General features: G+C 46.4%; 1 protein-coding gene across 3 annotated transcripts in view; it reads left to right on the forward strand.

Annotated features, from left to right (window-relative positions):
• KIF11 (kinesin family member 11) overlaps nucleotides 1-19126 on the forward strand; it is a 43546-nt gene extending 24420 nt beyond the window's left edge. For all 3 annotated transcript variants that reach the window (XM_054982784.1, XM_054982783.1, XM_054982782.1), the window contains 11 exons: nucleotides 111-299; nucleotides 1218-1425; nucleotides 1582-1754; nucleotides 2137-2259; nucleotides 2484-2642; nucleotides 4043-4158; nucleotides 4741-5020; nucleotides 16777-16999; nucleotides 17120-17274; nucleotides 17506-17619; nucleotides 18838-19126. In XM_054982784.1, coding sequence (XP_054838759.1) covers nucleotides 111-299; nucleotides 1218-1425; nucleotides 1582-1754; nucleotides 2137-2259; nucleotides 2484-2642; nucleotides 4043-4158; nucleotides 4741-5020; nucleotides 16777-16999; nucleotides 17120-17274; nucleotides 17506-17619; nucleotides 18838-18951 — 1854 coding nt within the window. In that variant the 3' untranslated portion in view covers nucleotides 18952-19126. The remainder of the gene's footprint in view (nucleotides 1-110; nucleotides 300-1217; nucleotides 1426-1581; nucleotides 1755-2136; nucleotides 2260-2483; nucleotides 2643-4042; nucleotides 4159-4740; nucleotides 5021-16776; nucleotides 17000-17119; nucleotides 17275-17505; nucleotides 17620-18837) is intronic.
• The last annotated feature ends 278 nt before the right edge of the window (nucleotides 19127-19404 follow it).

Genomic DNA, 19404 nt, shown 5'->3' on the forward strand with positions numbered 1-19404 from the left:
TGGCTTATCCTGCTGTCTTGAAAACTACACCTTATAATCAAGATGGACTTCTTAATACCCCTCCTGGCTGACCTTAATATAACTTTAAAAAAGTGTTTCTTGGAATACAGGTCACTGAATTATTCACTGTACAGAAAAATGAACTTGAGCAATGCAAAACAGATCTCCAGATTAAGGGACAAGAACTGGAGGACTCTCAGAAGCACCTGGAATTGACCAAGACGCTTCTTGCTGAAGAAGAATATGTGACATCAGTTTTGGAAAATACAGAAGAAAAGCTTCATGGAACAGCTACTGAGGTTGCACAATTCATTGTTTTAGGTTTTTGCAATACGTTCACAGTTGAGGCAATAAAGACATGGTTGTATCTAAGTTTTCATAATTGCCGTTAAACCTTAAAGTTGCTAGCAGTCCAAAAAATAGGCTCCAGTTCTAATTAGGCATATATGTGGCAGTGAATTGGCCCCCTCTTAAGACGGAAGAGTAGATCCTTTATAGAAAGAAGGCTTGTGAAGGCCTTATATTCTCCAGAAGGGATCACGCCTTCAGTCTTGCCTGTAGAGGTAGCAGGGCACCTCCAGTCTGTGGATAGCCTCTAAAATATAAATCATAGTTACAGAAACTTTCCCCTTCCATCACTGGCATAGCTTAATGAGGGAGCTGAGGGGCCCTTTGGGATTGTGTGGCTTTGTTTTTCGTTCTCAATCAGGGATTGCTTTTTTTAAAAAACACCTAATCAACAAAAGGTACTGACTCACCCGGCCAGGCTTTAAAGCTGCTAGGAAATCTCCCCACCACACTGTAAAAGCTGAAAGGCACTTGGTGGCTGCTGCTGACTCCCCCCTCTCCCAGTAATCTGAGGCCTGATCTGAATGGAAGTGCAAATATCCTGCAGTTGCTGGTGGTGCTTTATCCCGTTGTTTCTGAAAGCCTCAGTGAAACTCTCTGCCTCAAGGGGCTGCTGCTTGGCAAGGGTGCAGAGACCCTGTCTTGAGAGGGAACCCTCTCTGGTTTTCCTCTCTGGAACTTGATTATGAAAACTGATACCATAAGCCCAGTGAAGGAACTGGTACCTGCTATACTGTAGAGCCATACAGTCTAGAAAATAATGTTGGGTACAGTGTAGTTTCATGTGACTGACCAATTGATACGTTCTTATGTGTAGTGACAATGATGGTAATGCAAAGCATGACAAAACATTTCCCTTCTTATCTTAGTTACTTAGTACAGTTGAAGAAACTACCAAAGATGTGTCTGGTCTTCATGCAAAACTAGATCGTAAAAAAGCTGTTGATCAACATAATACCGAAGCACAAACAAAATTTACAGACCAAATGAACGCTCTCTTCAACAAAATGCAGAACTCAGTTAATGAGAACTACTGGAAACAGCAGCAGATGATTGATCATTATGTCATCTCTGTCGGTAAGCACTCTTGTTTTGGGGTATCTGTAATTTAAAAAGCTTACATCATCTCCTTGGAGCTAGATCGGTTCCTGAACACTCACCTGATGATGAAGTGGCTCAGTTCAAAGCAATTAAATACATCTTTGTTCTTTAATAAAATCTTCCTTCTTACAGGTGACTTTCTGTCTGCTAGCTCTTCAGCCTTTGGAGTTACTGCAGCAGCTGTAGGCGAAGCATTCAGTTCTGTAAAAGAGGCAGTGGCCACAGAAGTGTCTCTGGTTTCTGAAAAGGTACTGAAGCAGGCGTCTCTGACAGCTGAAATGAAAAATGACCTGCAGAAATTAATAGTAAGTATAGTTGTAGACAGCGGTTTAGTAAGTTGCTTGGCCATAAAAACTGGTTTTTTAGAAAAGCAAAGATACTGTGCAGTCTAAGTGACAATTTTGAGAGATCAGTTTGGTCTGTGGCAATTGCAAGAACTGAATCCTGTGGCACATCAAAGATCAATCTTGAAATGCTGTTCCTGGGAGACGGGACCCCGAGGGGGCTGTTTACAGTGGGAGGGACAATGAACATTGCTCTTCCTCTCTCTATGTGGCAAGTAGCCTTTGGATTCAACTCAGCATCTAAATAACACTTGAATGATCTTTTTTTTTAAAAAAAACCTATTGATTATTTCAGTTTTAAAATGGGGAAACGGTGGTACTTTACATCTCTTCTTGCTTTCAGGAAGAGTTTACATCTGGAGTATGCAGAACATTAAATAGTCTTTCACCTGTAGTGAAACTTGTGCTGAACATAAATTTTCAACTGCAGAACAACTTGAAGGAGTATTCATCATTGGCTGAAAAGGTAATTATTTTCACAGCCTCCTCCCATGTACCAATTATTGTACTCTGCTAAGTGCAGTCAAAATCAGTCTTTTGATTTTCTTTTTTTTCAAACATCTGCAGAAGGTACAGAATGTCTCTCCTATATCCTTGTTTCATGAATTAGTGGTGTCGTTAATTTAGAAAAAGCCAGTAAATGTTGGTGATGTTTCTGAATCTTGATGTGATGTCTCTTTTGATGTGAAGATGGAAGGCCTTAAAAAGGAAACTACTATCTTCTTCCAAAACCATACTCGTGATTTGAGTAAACTGCAGGAAGACAGCTCTCAAATGTTGGCTGAACTTTATCATAGTTCTGAAGTGTTGGAGGAGGAGATGGAATTGGCAAGGCTGGCCCATGAAAAGGTATTTATGGTTTTTTTCCCCCCACAGCCGTAAGGAACAAGAATATGCCAGGCCAGTATCTGCAGCATCTGAACTTTGGCAGGCAGACTGACTTCAATGACTCCTTGCAGTTTTGCAGAGTCTCCTAAGGGAAGGAGGTTGATCCTTTTCACTCACATTTTCCACACACAGAAGATGTGTTTTGTGAAAAAAGCCCCATGGTAGTGGTGATCCCCAGGTGGCAGAACAGTTGGCATGCTCTTAAGCGAAACTTAGTAAAACAGCGGGCAAGAGCAGACTAGGTGAAACGAATGTTCCTTCTCTTTCTTTGCTTCGGCACAATAGAGTGTGTTAGTTACTCTCCACCCCTGCAGAGGGAATGTCTGGAGGCTCAGATCCTTTCATAGGTGAGGGGTATAAAATGGAGGGCGACTGAGAAGGGAGGGAAAGGCCCCCCTCCCGCTGCGGCGAGGTGGAGACGTGAGTTTCTGGTTCCACTATCTTGTGTCTTAATCTTTAGTTACATGTATATGTCTGTACATATCCTCTAGAGAAGAAACAAGTCAAGTTGTGACCTTGTCTCTGATTTTCTTATTAATGCCACCATACATCTGGCAGAAGCATGATGCCAGGATATATCCTTTTGCTTTGTACTGAGTGCCTTGCATATAGCTTACATTCGATAGGGAATAAGGACTATAGCTACAGTTTCATTGACTGATCCCTTGAGGAAGCTCTGGAGTATTGCAAAAGTAGAGAGCAGTTAGTTTCTGTGTTGGTATCTCTCATGTGCACCCACGGAATTTGTACAGAAAGCAACCATTATTGTACACAGAGAGGCTGGGGGAAAGCTTTCCGTGCCGTTGGTGAGTGGTTCTGTTTGCTATGCTTCTGCCACTGCCTTGTCAATGATTTTGACTGAACATCAGTTTGTTCTAAACATGCCTGGGTGTGGGGTTTACTTGTACACAAAGCAGCTCTGCTGACAGTTAGTGTGTGTTTGTGCCTTGAGTTACTTGGTTTGTTGTTGGATATATGGATCATCCTAGTAAATGACTCATGTACAACTGGCAACTTTGGCTGTTCCCACTGGTTCAGGTCATGGATTTCTGGGGTTCTAATAAAAGGTAAATTGCACAAGTCTAATGTCTGCCTGCCTTGTACTAAGATGTTTAACACCCAACTCAGTTGCTACACATGGATAACCATCATGTCTTTAGGAAATAAACTACCCAACTAAGAATTAGTAATCAGCAGTTAACGCCAAGCATTATGAAAGCCTTCCAAAGTAGTGCAAAATGCATTTGGAAGTAAATTTGAATTAATTCAGATATCCAGCTGTGCTCTCAAAACTAGACCTTCTAAGACTTCAGTCATAAATTTATTTTAATACTTCTCTGATTTTCTATATTTTATACTAGGATATAGCCCACTTTGTGGCTTCTTTGCAACGAACCCAGCAGGATATTCGTGGACTGCAAGTGAAAGGTGGCAGTTTGAAGCAAAATATTTCTTCTGTACAGAAAAACCTAACTTTGTAAGAATCTCCAGCTGCTGATCTCTGAAATGTTTTTTTCAAAGCTTGTGAAAACATCTTGCGGTTCTTGCCGGGGCACTGACAGGCATGCTGTCTAGACAGGAATATACAAGTGGGAGCATTCTGAACTCAGACATGAGGGGGAATCTCATTCAGAGCAGAAGCCCTGGTTTCTGCAGAAACGCAAGTCAGGATCCCAGCCTGCATGCGCAACAACATATTAACCTAGATACATTCCACCTCATTAAAAACAGCAGTTAATTTTTTAAACAAAGGTTAACACTTCCAAAAATGGGAACAAAACAGAAGATATAGCAAATAGGCATGCTCATACTTAACAAATAAACAGGACGGATCAACTCAGTTGAATGGACTGAGGGAGGAGTGGCTCATGACAGAGAATTGCTATACATATAAAAACTTTAAATTCAAATGCCAAGTAGTATTAATGCTGTATTAATGGTCTGACATTTTTGCAGAATGCTCCTTTCATAGCTAACCAGATTCGGGCCTGTTTCACTGCTTATCTTTTTAAACTGTTGCATTAGTTCTAGTTATCTACAGCTTAACCTATTCTTACAGGCAAACTGCTGGACTTGCCAACTCGATAGCGTCCCAGTGTAGCAACTTGACTGTGCCTTTGGGTGACTTTTCCCAGGAGATGAAGCAATTGAGTGAAAAAAATATCAAAATATTGTCGGATTCAGTCAGTCACTGTGAGCATCTGGACAGCAGCCTGAAAAGTGTGTGCCAAGAAACCAGCAACGGGGGTGAAATTACAACCACAAAGATAGGCTGCATCATCGATCAACATACAGGCTTCCTCGAGAGCACAAAGGAGCACCTGCAAAGGTTCTGCAAGGTAAAGCAACTTTGGTTTATCTGGTGATGCCCACATTACCTTAAAGTAGCTTTTTAGGCAGACAAAACAAACCTACTTTGACAAGCATGCCAGGCTTCCTAAGCTGCATTCAGTTAGGGGGTGAAAATTACTTGGCTGACAACTACATCTTTTTCTGTAGGATAAAATTCTAGGATAATTATGGAAATAATCTCCATTAAAATCCCTGTTGCTTCCTTTTTTGATAAAAATGACTGTAATCTGGGCAATTGTTATGCTCCAGAAGATTGTTTGTCATCTCTTGCTGTGCAGTCCCACATGGGGCTGCACATGTGCAGGCTGGCTGCAGTGAAGAGGTTTCTGGCTTTTAGGAAAGAGGAAGTAGTAGCGCTCACCACCTCATTCTGCCTTGGACACTCTAACCTCATCTGAGTGAAGAGGCGCTCTTCTGATTGGAAGAGGATGATTGGATGATGTTCTCTTCTGATTGGATGACGTTCCCGTGGATCTAATGTTTGTCCCACCCCAGTTCCAGGGAGTTCATTTGCTTCTTCCAGTAGAGGATTTGGTTGACATAGCCAGATGTGTGTGGGAGAAGCCTACATCCATCCCAGCCACTTCAAAGAGGATTGATCACCACTATAAGCTTAAGCAGCAAGACTGCAGCTTCTTGTTCATGCACCTTTTTGTTCACCTACTCCCGTTTTCCTTGGTGGCCAAGGAGGTGTAAGCTAAATATCGGCATGGCTTCCAGTCAGTACCAGCCGACTGGGAGGGCTATTAACTCAACACCCTAGGAAGGAATGACTACTCGTCAGCTGACTTCAGTTTCAACATTGCCAATTACCAGACAATTATGGGTTCTTACAACCTGTTCTTATGGGAGTGTTTCACTACTTACGTTCATCATCTTTCAAGGGACCACCAAACTTTGGCCACAGTCCTTTAAGATGAAGCTTTTTGTCTCACCAAGCAGCAGATGTCAGCAGGAAAGCATGTGGCAGACTGCTTCACCCAATCAATGGCTACAGCTATCGTTCTGCAATGGCAAGCCAGGCTTAGATCCACAGCCTTGACTCATGAAAAGAAGTCCAAGATTTCCCCTTTGAGGGTCACCTCTTGTTTGCTGAAAAGACAGATGAGTCTCTGTCACAGGTGAAAAAGAATCATCAAAGAGCCAGATCCTTGGAGGTTATTGCTCCACCTCAACAATACCAGACCTCAAGGTACAGGTTTCAAGACCACCACCAGCAGCATCAACAACACCGCTCTACCAGGTACTCCCCATACCAGCACCAGTCTTCGAGATCATATTTGCCCTGAGGTTTCACAGTGACAAAACTTCCACCAAATCAAGACGGAGGCATGCTTAGCAGCAACCACCTAAAACTGCGCAACAGGGATCCAAGGCCCAATTTTGACTAACCGACCTTCACCTGTTTGTTTATTTTTATTCAATTGTTATACTGCTTTTCTTCAGTTAAGATCTTGAAGTGGTTCACAACAATTACAATAGTTAAAAACAATAAAAAATGATATTCAATAAAATCACAATAAAACAGCCTAATACATATGATTAAAAAACACTCTAGTCCCAACCTCAGCCTATAAAATCCTTCAAATAACATAAAAATTGCAGGTAGATAAAAATGCACATCAACTTGCTCTACTTCAAGAATACTAGATAGCAAAGGACCTACTATCCTTTCGCTGGGCCTGCAAGACAGAGTTGTTCTGCCAGGCATATGGCTGAGCAAAAGGAGGGCTACCCTCGCCAAAATGAGCCAATTAAAGGGGGGAAACCCGCGAGGGTTAGTAATGAACAATGCTATAACCAATACTTATGCACCTTTTCTATAAATCAAAAATTGATCTTAGTTCAGTAGTACAATAATACAATAGTAACTTATCCAGAATGAACCTTCAAAAATCAAAATAACCCGTCCAGTGTATTTCTTTGGGCAATGCCGTACTTTATACAGGCTAAACACATGTACAACCAATACAATCAAGTAATCAGGCGTGTAGGCAGTCCAAACGGTAGCAGTGGTAAACACGCTGAATTGAGGGACAAGCCCCCTAATTCAAATCCACTTCAATGCGGTAGCCAACCGGTCAAGACGAATAGGCATATGGCTGAGGCTGGGCCTCCGCCAGCCTGAAAAAAGGGGTGTATAAAATCTTAACCCTCCCTGTGAAGGCTGTCCACCATCCTGTTTTAAATGTGTATTAATACACTGTTGTTTTAATGCTTTAATGTAGATGAATTTTTTTATTATATTTTAATATGTTGTTATCCGCCCTGAGCCCACTTGCAGGGAGGGCAGAATAGAAATTTGAAATAAATAAAAAATAAAAGCACACCAGAATAGTTCTGTAGTACAGAGTTTCTGAAACATCAACAGGCCCTGCTGAGCATGAGTGCCTTTCGACGGTGCATTCCAAAGGAAGGGCACCACAACTGTAAAGGCCCTATCTCAACTGTAAAGGTCCATCTCTAAGATGGACCCAATAATGCAGACAGAGCTGCTGGTAGGCTACTAACAACACACTTGGCAGCCAGGTCAGCATGAAGCACAGAGCTAAAAGGACTACATGGGACTCTACATATGCTGGATGTTTGTAGAGCCTTTTTCTTTTGTTTGGACAGAACAAAGGACTTTTGCAAATCCAAGGGGCTTTTTGTGTCCCAGAAGAAACACTTCATCTTCGTTCTTCTGTGCCTCCACACATGGGGACTGCGCAGGCGCAGGCCAGCCGCCGGAGAATTTTCTAGAGCTTCCATGGCTCCGAAGGGGCCGTTTGTCGCGCGCCTCAGCGACCGTTTTCCCGCCCAAACGGTCACGTGATCCTCCAGCGACCAACGGCCCCTTCCCTCAGTTCTCTTCTTGCCGCCGCTTGGAGAGAACGTGAGCTTCGTTGCTCTGTGCTTTTTTGTGCTTCGTGCTTTATTCTGACTGATTGCTTGGCTTTTGACTTCGGACTTCGTGACCTCGACTATTCTTCGGATCTCGTTTTGGACTTTGTTGTGGACTCGGTAATTTGACTCGGACTGTTTTTGACCTTCCTTTCGCGTGCCCCTGAAGATGGCCTCAAAGGCTCTCTTCAAGCATTGCCTCCAATGCCACACTAAAATGGCCAAGACCGATGGCCATGAACTGTGCCTGTTCTGTTTGGGGGAGACCCATAATGTAACGGCCTGTAAAATTTGCCAGGGCTTCACCAACAAGGCCCGACAGGAGCGCAAGGCCCGTCTTAACTCCTCCCTGTGGCAGAAGGTCATGTCCGGAGGCGCTCCGTTGCCCTCCTCCAAGGCCGGCCCTAGCCCCTCTGCCGAACGGCATTCCAGAGCTGGCTCAGTGGCCTCCGCGAGGTCGGGGTCGAAACCGCGTCCCCCGAGTGCCTCGGCGTCGAGAGCGGCCTCTCCAGCGCAGGGACCGGTGCGGCCGCCCCGTAGCGCATCTTCCACCAGGTCGGATCCGAGACCGACATCGGAACCGAGGATCCGTCTACCGAGTCCCCGATCGGAACCGACGACCGGGTCGATTCCGGTGAAACCTAAGAGATCGAGGCCGAGGTCCCCTTCGAAGGCGAGGAGCGCGTCGGTTCCGAGGTCTTCTTCGGAACCGGCGAAGAAGAAGAAGAAGACCAAACATCACCGGTCGCCGCGTCCCGCTCCCCAGGAAGAGGTCATCGTGCTTCCTCACATGCCTTCCCCTCATCTGGATTCCCCGGAGCCAGAGGACATCTCCGTGCCAGTGCCGGATCCGATGGCCTTCGAGACGGTGCCCGCGGAATTCTCTTCGGGACCGGAGCCGAGCCCGCGCCGTCGGATCCGAACATCGCCTGCTCTTCGGTTGCCGAGGCTGGAACCGAGCCCGTCTCCTCGTCGGAGCCGTCCGTCGCCTGCCCGTCCGTCTCCACCAGCTGCCGGTCGTGAGCGACGTCGGTCTGGGGACAGTGTCCGATCGGCCCGGTCCACTGCGTCCCGACATCGACAGGCCTCCTACCTCCCCTCGCCATACCATTGCCAGTGGGAAGGGGCACCTGCGGGTTTCTCCATGTCGGAACCGAGGCCTTCGACATCGAGGTCGGCGTGGGCTCCCCCTCCGCTCCAGGTTCCGGAATCCCAGCTCGGTTCCGATGAGGAGGATGTGGAGAGCTTTGGCGGCTACCAGTCGGAGTCCTGGTCCGAACCATCGCCAGCTGAGGAGCTGGTACCATCTGCGGACTCGCCATTCGAGGACCTCCGCATCTACGCCGACCAGATGGCAAGGATGGCCAAGGCTCTCGAGATGGACATCTCCTCGGCAGTCCCCCAGACCAAGGACAAGCTCCTCAAACGCATTTACGGAGACAACCCGGCATACGTTGGCTTCCCCATGCTCGAGGGTCTTGAGGAAATCGTGGAGAAGGTATGGCAGGTGCCCTGCGATCAACCTCCAACATCCAAGAGGATTGAGCAGCTCTACAAGATCAAGCAGGGTACCTGGCCGGCGCTGGTGAAACACCCTCCACCTTCCTCCTTGGTCACAGAGGAGTTCAACCCCAGGCGATCGGGTCACTCCTCGGTACCTGCCGATAAGGAGGGCAGGAAACTGGATGCCATGGGCAGGCGCCAGTACATTGTTTCATCCCTGGGTCTGAGGATTGCCAACTATCAGACCATCATGGCAGGGTACCAGCTGTACCTCTGGGAGAAGTTGGCATCCTATACACGAGACCTCCCTCCTGAGCAGAAGGCTGTGGTGTCCCTGCTGCAGACAGAGGCTGTGAGGCTGTCTAAGCAGCAGATGAACGCTGGAAGCCACGCTGCTGACACTGCTGCTAGAGGGATGGCTTCGGCGGTGGTCCTCAGGCGCCACTCCTGGTTGCGGTCTACGGCCCTGTCCCAAGAGGTGCGTTCCAGAGTGGAGAGCATGCCATTTGAGGGGGACTCGCTCTTTTCCAAGGCGACCGACGAGACCCTGAAGAAAAAGAAAGAGGACCGGCAGACGGCGCGGTCTTTGGGTCTGGCTCCAGCGGACAAGCCCTCCTCCAGGTCACGGTACGCTCCCCGATCTGGCCCTTACCATTACCAGGGCAGATACCATCAACAGCGGCCGGGCTACCAGCAGTATCCTGCCTACCAACAGCGGCCCTACCCTCCCGCACAACAGCAGAGGAGGCGTCGGCCCTTCAAGCCTCGTCCGGCACAACAACCGGCCCAGCAGAAGGATCAGCAGGGCACCGGGAGGCAGTACTGACGGGTCACGCCAGCCGTATCCCCGAACTTTTCGGACAGACTTAGTCCACTCCTCTCTGAGTGGGAGTCAATAACATCTGACTCATGGGTCTTAACTATTGTTGAACTGGGATACGGGCTGGAGTTCGTTGAGCTGCCTAGATGCAGTTCACCCCTGACAGCTGTCAATAACACTATGGCCGAGCTGGATGCGGAGATCGTGTCGCTCTTGGCCAAGGGTGCTGTGGAAGAATTGCCCTATGAGGACTCTGTAAAGGGATTCTTCTCTAGGTTCTTCCTGGTCCCTAAGAAGGATGGGGGCTTACGTCCCATCTTAGATCTGAGGGGCCTTAATGCCTTCCTCAAGGTGACCAAATTCAAAATGGTAACGTTGGCGGCTGTAATCGCCTTGCTGAAACAGGGGGATTGGTTTGCGGTTCTTGACTTAAAAGACGCATACTTTCACGTGGGCATACGGAAGGAGCACAGGAAATACCTGAGCTTTGTTTACCGGCAAAGGGTTTTCCGGTATAAGGTGCTCCCCTTTGGCCTGTCCACTGCCCCACGAGTGTTCACTAAATGTGTGGCCCCTGTGGTTTCCTTCCTACGGGAAGAAGGCTGTACCATCTTTCCGTACCTCGATGACTGGCTCATCGTGGCTGAATCGGAGTCTAGGCTGGTGCAGGACATTGGCTTGGTACTTAGCACTTGCCAACGCCTGGGGCTCCTGGTGAACTTGGAGAAATCCAAACTGGTGCCCAACTGCAAGGTGTCCTACATTGGTGCACTTTTGGACTCTGTGGAGGGTAAGGCCCTGCTCCCCTTGGAGAGGGCTCGGTCCCTAAAGGGTCTAGTGTCCATGTTTAAAAGGAACCGATTCCAGTCTGTGCGCACTATCCAGTGCTTACTAGGGCATATGGCAGCGGCCACCTCTGTGGTGCCTTTCGCTAGGCTGCGTATGCGCCCTCTCCAAAACTGGTTTGTGCGGAGGTATGATGCTCTACTGCACCCTCCGTCCCTCAAATTCTCTATCCCGAGGGTCATCCTCTCCTCCTTGAACTGGTGGCTGTCTGATGACAACTTGTTTAGAGGGACCCCTTTTGGGTATCAACACCATGACATCACGGTTACCACTGATGCCTCTCTGTTGGGATGGGGGGCTTACTGTGGTGATGTGTCTGTCCAAGATGTCTGGTCTGACAGGGAAAAGACCCTCCATATCAATGTGCTTGAACTAAGGGCCATTCGTTTCGCACTTGTGTCTCTTACAGCACTGCTGAGAAATCGTCATGTCTTGGTGCAGACGGACAACACGACTGCCATGTACTACGTGAATCAGCAGGGGGGCACAGTGTCCATGGCCCTGTGCCGGGAAGCCACACTCACTTGGCAGTGGGCTATCAAGAACGGCGTGTCGCTCCGTGCTATACACGTGGCTGGGTCGGACAATGCCCGGGCAGATGCCCTCAGCAGGGTCCCTTTGCTGGACCACGAGTGGGAACTGAACGTAGAGTGCGTTGGGCCGATCTTCCAGATGTGGGGTCATCCAGTGATAGACGTGTTCGCCACTGCGGCGACCACCAAGGCCCACACGTTCTGCTCCAGGGCAGGGAGCGACCCCCTCTCTATTGGGGATGCCTTCCAGTTTACGTGGACGCAGGGCTTGCACTACATGTTTCCTCCATTCCCCTTGATTCCCAGGGTCCTGTGCAAGATAGAGGAGGACGGGACGGACTGCATTCTAGTGGCCCCCTTCTGGCCACGGCAGGTTTGGTTCCCGAAGCTCCTGCAGATGTCCCAACGGACGTATGTGAGTCTGCCCCCTCGGCAAGACCTTCTCCTACACGGGAGCCTGGTCCACCACGATCCCAGGAAGCTGCATCTAACGGCTTGGCGGATCGTTCCTCCCCGATAGGCTTTACTGACGAGGTACAGAGGGTCCTCCTGAATGCTCGTCGGCCATCCACTAGGCGCGCTTATGCGGCCAAGTGGCGCAGGTTTGAGCTCTGGGCACTTGCCAGAGGAGTGGTGCCTGACAACAGTCCCTTGGGGGTGGTGTTCGAGTATTTGTGCCACTTGCGTGGCCAGGGCTTGAAGGCTTCCTCCCTCAAGGTCCACCTGGCAGCGATATCAGCTGCTCACACCCGAGTTGAGGGTGCTACTGTGTTTTCTCACCCACAATCCCGCCAGTTCCTTAAGGGCATGTACAATCTTTACCCACCTGTGTCAGCGCCAGTGCCTCAGTGGTCGCTGTCCTTGGTGCTCTCACGTCTCATGTTGCCTCCATTTGAACCTATGGCTACATGCCCCTTGGATATGCTATCCTACAAGGTAGCATTCTTGGTGGCCGTCACATCGGCCAGAAGGGTCAGTGAGCTGTCTGCACTGCGGTCTGACCCTCCCTTTCTTGTGTTTCATCCCAACAAGGTGGTCCTGCGTCCCTGCCTCGGGTTCCTGCCCAAGGTGGTGTCCGCCTTCCACCTCTCGCAGGATATCTCACTGCCTGCATTCTTTCCTCAACCTTCCTCTAAGGGGGAAAAGGCCCTCCATACCCTAGACTTGAAGAGGGCCCTAGCCTATTACCTGGATAGGACGAAGGGATTCCGCTCCAGTCCTCACCTGTTTGTATGTTTTGGGGCCAAGGACAAGGGTAACAGGGCTTCCTCACAGACCCTGTCTAGGTGGATTGTGACGGCCGTTAGCAAGGCCTATTCGCTGGCAGGGGTGGCTTGCCCGCTTCATGTCAGAGCCCACTCCACGCGGTCCCAAGCATCCTCTTCGGCACTCCTCAGGGGGGTGCCCCTGGTTAACATTTGTAAAGCAGCCACATGGTCCTCTGCAGACACCTTTGTCAGGCATTACGCCGTTGATGTCAATGCGGAGCAGGATGTATCTGTGGCCAAGGCTGTCTTACACTCCCTCTTTTCCTGAGGGAGTTTTGGTTTGACTTCCTTGACGTACCTGTTGGGTACCCTTGAGTGGAAGTGTGTATATATGTACCTGGGGGTGTGTATATATGTAAATATTGAGTATTTATGTGTCCTTACACAGTATTTTTACATAGATGTATATATGCATATCTATTTATTGTTGATCTTGTTTGCTTAATAAAATTGTGTTGGACTTCACCCCCGCCTTCCTTATTGTGTGAAGCTTGGTACACTCCCATGTGTGGAGGCACAGAAGAACGAAGATGAAAACAGGGTTAACATACCTGTAACTTATGTTCATCGAGTTCTTCTGTGCTGACACACAACCCTCCCTCCTACCCCGCTGTGAACTCCAATGCACAATACTGTGATGGCTGTAACGGATATTGGTGTTTTTAAGGTGTTACGGCTGAAGTGTGTTGGTCAAGCGGCGGCAAGGGAGAACTGAGGGAAGGGGCCGTTGGTCGCTGGAGGATCACGTGACCGTTTGGGCGGGAAAACGGTCGCTGAGGCGCGCGACAAACGGCCCCTTCGGAGCCATGGAAGCTCTAGAAAATTCTCCGGCGGCTGGCCTGCGCCTGCGCAGTCCCCATGTGTGTCAGCACAGAAGAACTCGATGAACATAAGTTACAGGTATGTTAACCCTGTTTTATCCGCCCTGAGCCCACTTGCAGGGAGGGCAGAATAGAAATTTGAAATAAATAAAAAATAAAAGCACACCAGAATAGTTCTGTAGTACAGAGTTTCTGAAACATCAACAGGCCCTGCTGAGCATGAGTGCCTTTCGACGGTGCATTCCAAAGGAAGGGCACCACAACTGTAAAGGCCCTATCTCAACTGTAAAGGTCCATCTCTAAGATGGACCCAATAATGCAGACAGAGCTGCTGGTAGGCTACTAACAACACACTTGGCAGCCAGGTCAGCATGAAGCACAGAGCTAAAAGGACTACATGGGACTCTACATATGCTGGATGTTTGTAGAGCCTTTTTCTTTTGTTTGGACAGAACAAAGGACTTTTGCAAATCCAAGGGGCTTTTTGTGTCCCAGAAGAAACACTTAATATCCATCTAAACACTCTCCAGGTGGATAGTATCTACCATCAAACCGACATACAAGTAGGCAGGCGTGATGTGCCCTGTGGCAGTTAAAGCCATTCCACTAGGGCCCAAGCCTTGTCAGCAGCTTTCCTGAGAGGAGTTTTTCTATGTGAGGTTTGTCAAGCAGTGACCTGGTTTCCACAGACACCTTCGTGAAACTCTGCTTGGTGGATACAAACTCCAGGTGAGAGTCGGCTGTTGGTACAGCCAGCCTGCATTCTCTGTTCAATTGACAGAACACCCATAGCCGATGGTGAGTAGCTTGTTACTCTCCCATGTGGGACTGCACAGCAAGAGACGACAATGAAAATAGGGTTGCACTTACCTGTAACTGTTGTTCATCTAGTCTCTTCTGTGCAGGCACGTATTCCCTCCCTCCTTGCCCACAGAGAATTCTGCTAATTCCATGGTGGACTCTGGTGGCGCAGGATAGCTGAGGGAATGGGCAGGTGTCTCCCCTATTGGCGTTTGGCATTTTGGCGGGAAGTATATCACACATGCACCAGGAGGGGAAGCACCTTTTCTACAGGCCCCTGAAGCTGGAAACCTCTTCATTGTGGCTCTCCTGAACATGTGCAGTTCCATGTGTGCCTGAACAGAGGAGAGTAGATGAACAAGTTACAGATAAATGCAACCCTTTTTCCTTTGGTGCCACATTTTATCTATACACAAAACACTGTTTTTCTTGAAAAGTTATACCGAACTTCCCAGTGAAGCTTGGCTTACCTTGATGCTAGCCATCCTTGTCCATCTTTTCAGTTGCTCTCTTATCTGGGAGGGGAAAGAAAAATTGGCAGCAAATAAGACTTTGGCTTTCTGACAATTCAGAGAATTTTTGGGAAGTTCCTGAACTTTTTCCTCCCTTCCTCCGGCAGGTCCTTGTCCAAAAAAATTGGGGTGAGGAGGACGTTGCCTATCACTTTAAAGCAAAGAATTAAAAAAACAGTGGTGCAGTGGAAAAACTTGTTTTGTTCAAATAGAGGCAGTATAGTTGAATAAAACAATTTTTTCTGCTGCACCACAAGGGGTTTTCTGTTGTTCCTTGCTCTGTATTTGGTGCAGCCCTCTTCTCCAACCCATCGCTTTAACACATCTCAAGTTCTAAAGAGCCAAACCACAACAAACAAGTTCATCATCCCTGAAAACTCATACCCAAATTAGCAAGAGCAAAGAGGGTCTTTTTTAAAATGAAGTTAGTCAAAATAAAAGTCAGCTTTCACGTTGCTTTGACTCTTCCTGGTGCTCTTGAGAAATCTTTTTGGTCAGCCGTCCCCCTGCTTTGGCACTTTTAACTCCTCCAATCTGGATCAGTGATGTCACATGAATGAGTCCAATCAATTACATGGTGTCATCAAGGAAAGTACATTTTCTTCACTCTGTAGCCCTAGTAATAATAATAATAATATTTGATTTATATACCACCCTTCAGGACAACTTAATGCCCACTCAGAGCAGTTTACAAAGTATGTTGTTATTATCCCCACAACAATAATCACCCTGTGAGGTGGGTGGGGCTGAGCTCCTAGAAGCTGTGACTGTTCCAAGGTCACCCAGCTGGCTTCAAGTGGAGGAGTGGGGAATCAAACCCGGTTCTCCAGATTAGAGTCCCGCATTCAACTACTACACCAACCTGGCTAGTACACAGTGGAATGTGCATTTTATTACACATCACCTCATTGAGTACTGGTAGATACTTCCACATGCTGAAGGGCATCTGTGCTGACTTTGTCTCACTATGCCAGAATAAGGAGCCACGTACCTTTCATCTTTCCTCTTCCCGCCCCTGGCAAATGAAGTCTTGTTCCTTTAAGCACCCTTGAAATTCCTGAGTGTTTTTTGGTTTGCTCTCTGGGTTCAACATCATAGTGTAGAGTAACTTTCTGAAAACAAAAGGTGGATAAACATGTCTTGGTATAACCAATTTTATTTGAAGGACAACTCGTCACGACTTCTGGCATGACTTCGTTGCTCTTGCTGCAATTGTGATCTATTGGAAACTATTTTGTTACAAATAAATGCTTGTCCCTTGAATCCTTTTGTATGGCTTCCAGTTGTGATGCCTGCTCGGTCCATTGAGTTCCTTCACTTTTTTTGTTCTGGCTTTTTTTTTTCTGGCTGTGAATGTTGGTGAGTTCTCAAGTGATGTGGGAGGGCTTCTGACAGTAGTTGAGGGAAAAGAAACCATGATCAAGGAAGGACTGCAAGTGTTCTTTATGACTCCCTGCTTCTCCATGGATCCCAAGTTGTGGTTGTCTCTACTAAGTGCCTTCCAGTATCCCAGAGAACAAAAATTTGTTAGTTTTACAGGCAAATTAGTGAGATACTCATTAGGTTGCTGTCGGTAGTGACCTCAACCTTTACAGAGGCTTTGAAAATGGACAGTTGTAAAAGTAAAATGAGGCATGTTAAGGAGGCAATTTTAATAAAGATCCATTGTGCTATCTGTAAAGTAACCGGTTCTGAGAAATGGGATTGGTATTTATGAAACTAGCAATCCTTTTTAAAACTTTCTTTTTGTCTCCAGACTCATGATGACAGCTGCGATGTATTGGTTGCTAAAATCACAGACCATATTGATGGACAGAAGGATGCTGCAGGGGTAGCCCTGAACAGGCTTCTTGACAAGATGCAGAATGACGATAATGTGCTTTTGAAAGAAAAAGAGGTACTCCTTGAAGAAATGGAGAATGGATTAGCTCGGGTTAATGGATTCATGAAGAAGGAACTTAAAGTAGACATCCCAACAGGTAGAGAACAGGAAGGAATGGGCTGTGCAGACTTTTTTTTTTTAACTTTTTAAATAATTTCCTACTTCACAAATGAAAGCAAAATTTTAAATGATATTTAACCTGGGTTTGTTTTTAAAGGGGCCACCCCGCAAAGAAAAGATTACCGTTACCCAGTAACAATTAGGAAAACAGAACCCCGTGATCTTTTGCTCCAGACGCTAAGGAAACAGCAGCTAGAGCTTGAAGCTGTGCAAAAGGATGCTGTACCTATGACTGAAGAAGTCTTGGATCAGGTATATATGGAAACTGTTACTGGGGGAGAGAGTAGGCCATCTCAGATTACTTCCCTAAGATATGATGCGGTATTATTTACCTACTGCACAAGTAGATGTGAATTTGTCAAAAGCAATGACGAGCAGTGAGGCCAACTCATTGTGAATGAAATGTACTCCTGTAATACTCCAGTCAAGCTGGTTCATCTCTGTGACTTCACTGACAACCAGGTAAATGTTGTGTGTTCCCAGGAGTCTTTGGAGGATGAAGAAACCAGAGACATCAATGAGAGCCTGTCAAGTGAAAAATCCTTCCTGGAGACCAGTGTGTTCATTCAGACCAATAGTGGTGTACCGTTCTTCCAGGTAACCGATGAATGTTCTGCCCCTTCTTTAGAAACAGGAAAAGGAAAAGCTAAGTGTCAATTGTTTTGACACAATTATCATTGGCTGCAAGTACCGGACATGCTGCAAATGTGTAAAAAAGGCTAGAAATACCAACTGTTAATAATACTACTGGATCTATTCTCAGCTCAGGCTTGGGGAAAGCAATGAAAACGTATGCTTGCAAATGTCAAAAGTTAGAAACAGGTGCCAATCTACCCCATCTTCAAAGCATCTTATATCCCTAGGCTTGCCCAAATGAGTAAACTGATTTAGAGAGGGTTGGGTGGTGTGCCCACAAGTGCAGAATTGGGCACAATGTGCTGGAAAATCTTGACTTTGATTTTAAAAACCAAGTTGTGAGTATGTATAGCTGCAGGGAAAGGCTTGAAACTTGACTAAAATCTCAGAAGCCATTGTGGGGGCAGGGAAATGGAGTTCTCTAGCAGAATAAACATGTGTACTCTTGCATCTCCTACAGATGCAAAAACAACTGTGTGTTGTTAGGTGGCCAATCCGCATATTCTTTTAAAAATAACTTCGTTAGCTTATTCTTTAAAGCTTTTCTAACACATTGACCTCACCTTGCAAAATGCAACACAAAGCTTTTTAATCTCCTCCAGCTGTGATAAACACAGAAGAAATGTCTTCCTTGTCTCTCCCCTCCCCCCAACAAATCTTTACAATTCTAGAACTTGATGCACCCCATCGTAAGCTACTGCACTTGTAAAGCCCCATCTCAAAAAAGTTATGCCAGTATTCTAGCAGGTATCCCTTCTACGTTTTGTATAAACTTGGTTCTTGTATCTGATTAGGATTCTGCCTTCCTGTAAGGATCAGAAATTAAATGCAAAATTCTGATAACCAAAACTTCTGAGCCTTTTTAGGTTCTATGTATTAGCTTGTGCAGATTGAAAATCCAAATTTTACAAGATAAACAAGCTCTGTTTCTGTTCTTCCATACTATATTAACCACTGTCTTTATAAATTGATAGGCATGCTATGTCTTCCCTGAATTGTGGATGAGTAGTAATTCAGAAGATTGGCCAGAATACATGGTCAGAATTCCTAAGTTTAGAATGTTTAGCTAAAATTTGGGAGGTAAGGGGCTAATGAAAGAGTAATGACATGCCCAGGAAATTATATTTTTAACACTATGAAATAGAATGAATTTCAAGTGGCACTTTTTAAACTTTGCAGCATAAAAGGAGCACCAAAAAGGAGAAAGAGAACAAACTGGCAGGCTTCTGTGACAAAAAGGATGCAGACCAACCTCTGTCAAGATCAAAATATCCATTAAAAGATCAGAACTAAGGAGGCACAGCGTTCCAGCGTCTGCCACCAGTCACTTTTTTTCAGTTTGTATATAAGTGCTCTAGTGTCACAAATTATCCAGCCTGTCAACTGTTTTTTATATATGCTGTAACTTGGGGTTTTTTACCAAATTTGAAACTTTTTAATGTAGTTAAATAAAGGCTTTCTAAAATGCTAGTGTTGTTAATAGCTCTGTCCCCTGTAGGAGAAATGAATGTAAATGACTGAAGTAAAGCAGAGGGCTTCTGAACATGCTTAGCTTGAATTGTCATGAGTTGTTCTTTGGTTTTCTAATTGTATGTATGTTGTACTCAACCAATTGTCTTTTGACAATACAAAACCTCCGGAATGTCGTTCTGGAGATGGGTTCCATTAATGTTAGTAAATAAATCCTTAAATGTCAGTGTAGAATGGAAGATTGGAATCTCACTTACCATGAGAGTGTCCAAGGTG

Source organism: Eublepharis macularius, chromosome 6 (genome assembly GCF_028583425.1).
Source record: "Eublepharis macularius isolate TG4126 chromosome 6, MPM_Emac_v1.0, whole genome shotgun sequence".
In the NCBI taxonomy this organism is placed as follows: Eukaryota; Metazoa; Chordata; class Lepidosauria; order Squamata; family Eublepharidae; genus Eublepharis; species Eublepharis macularius.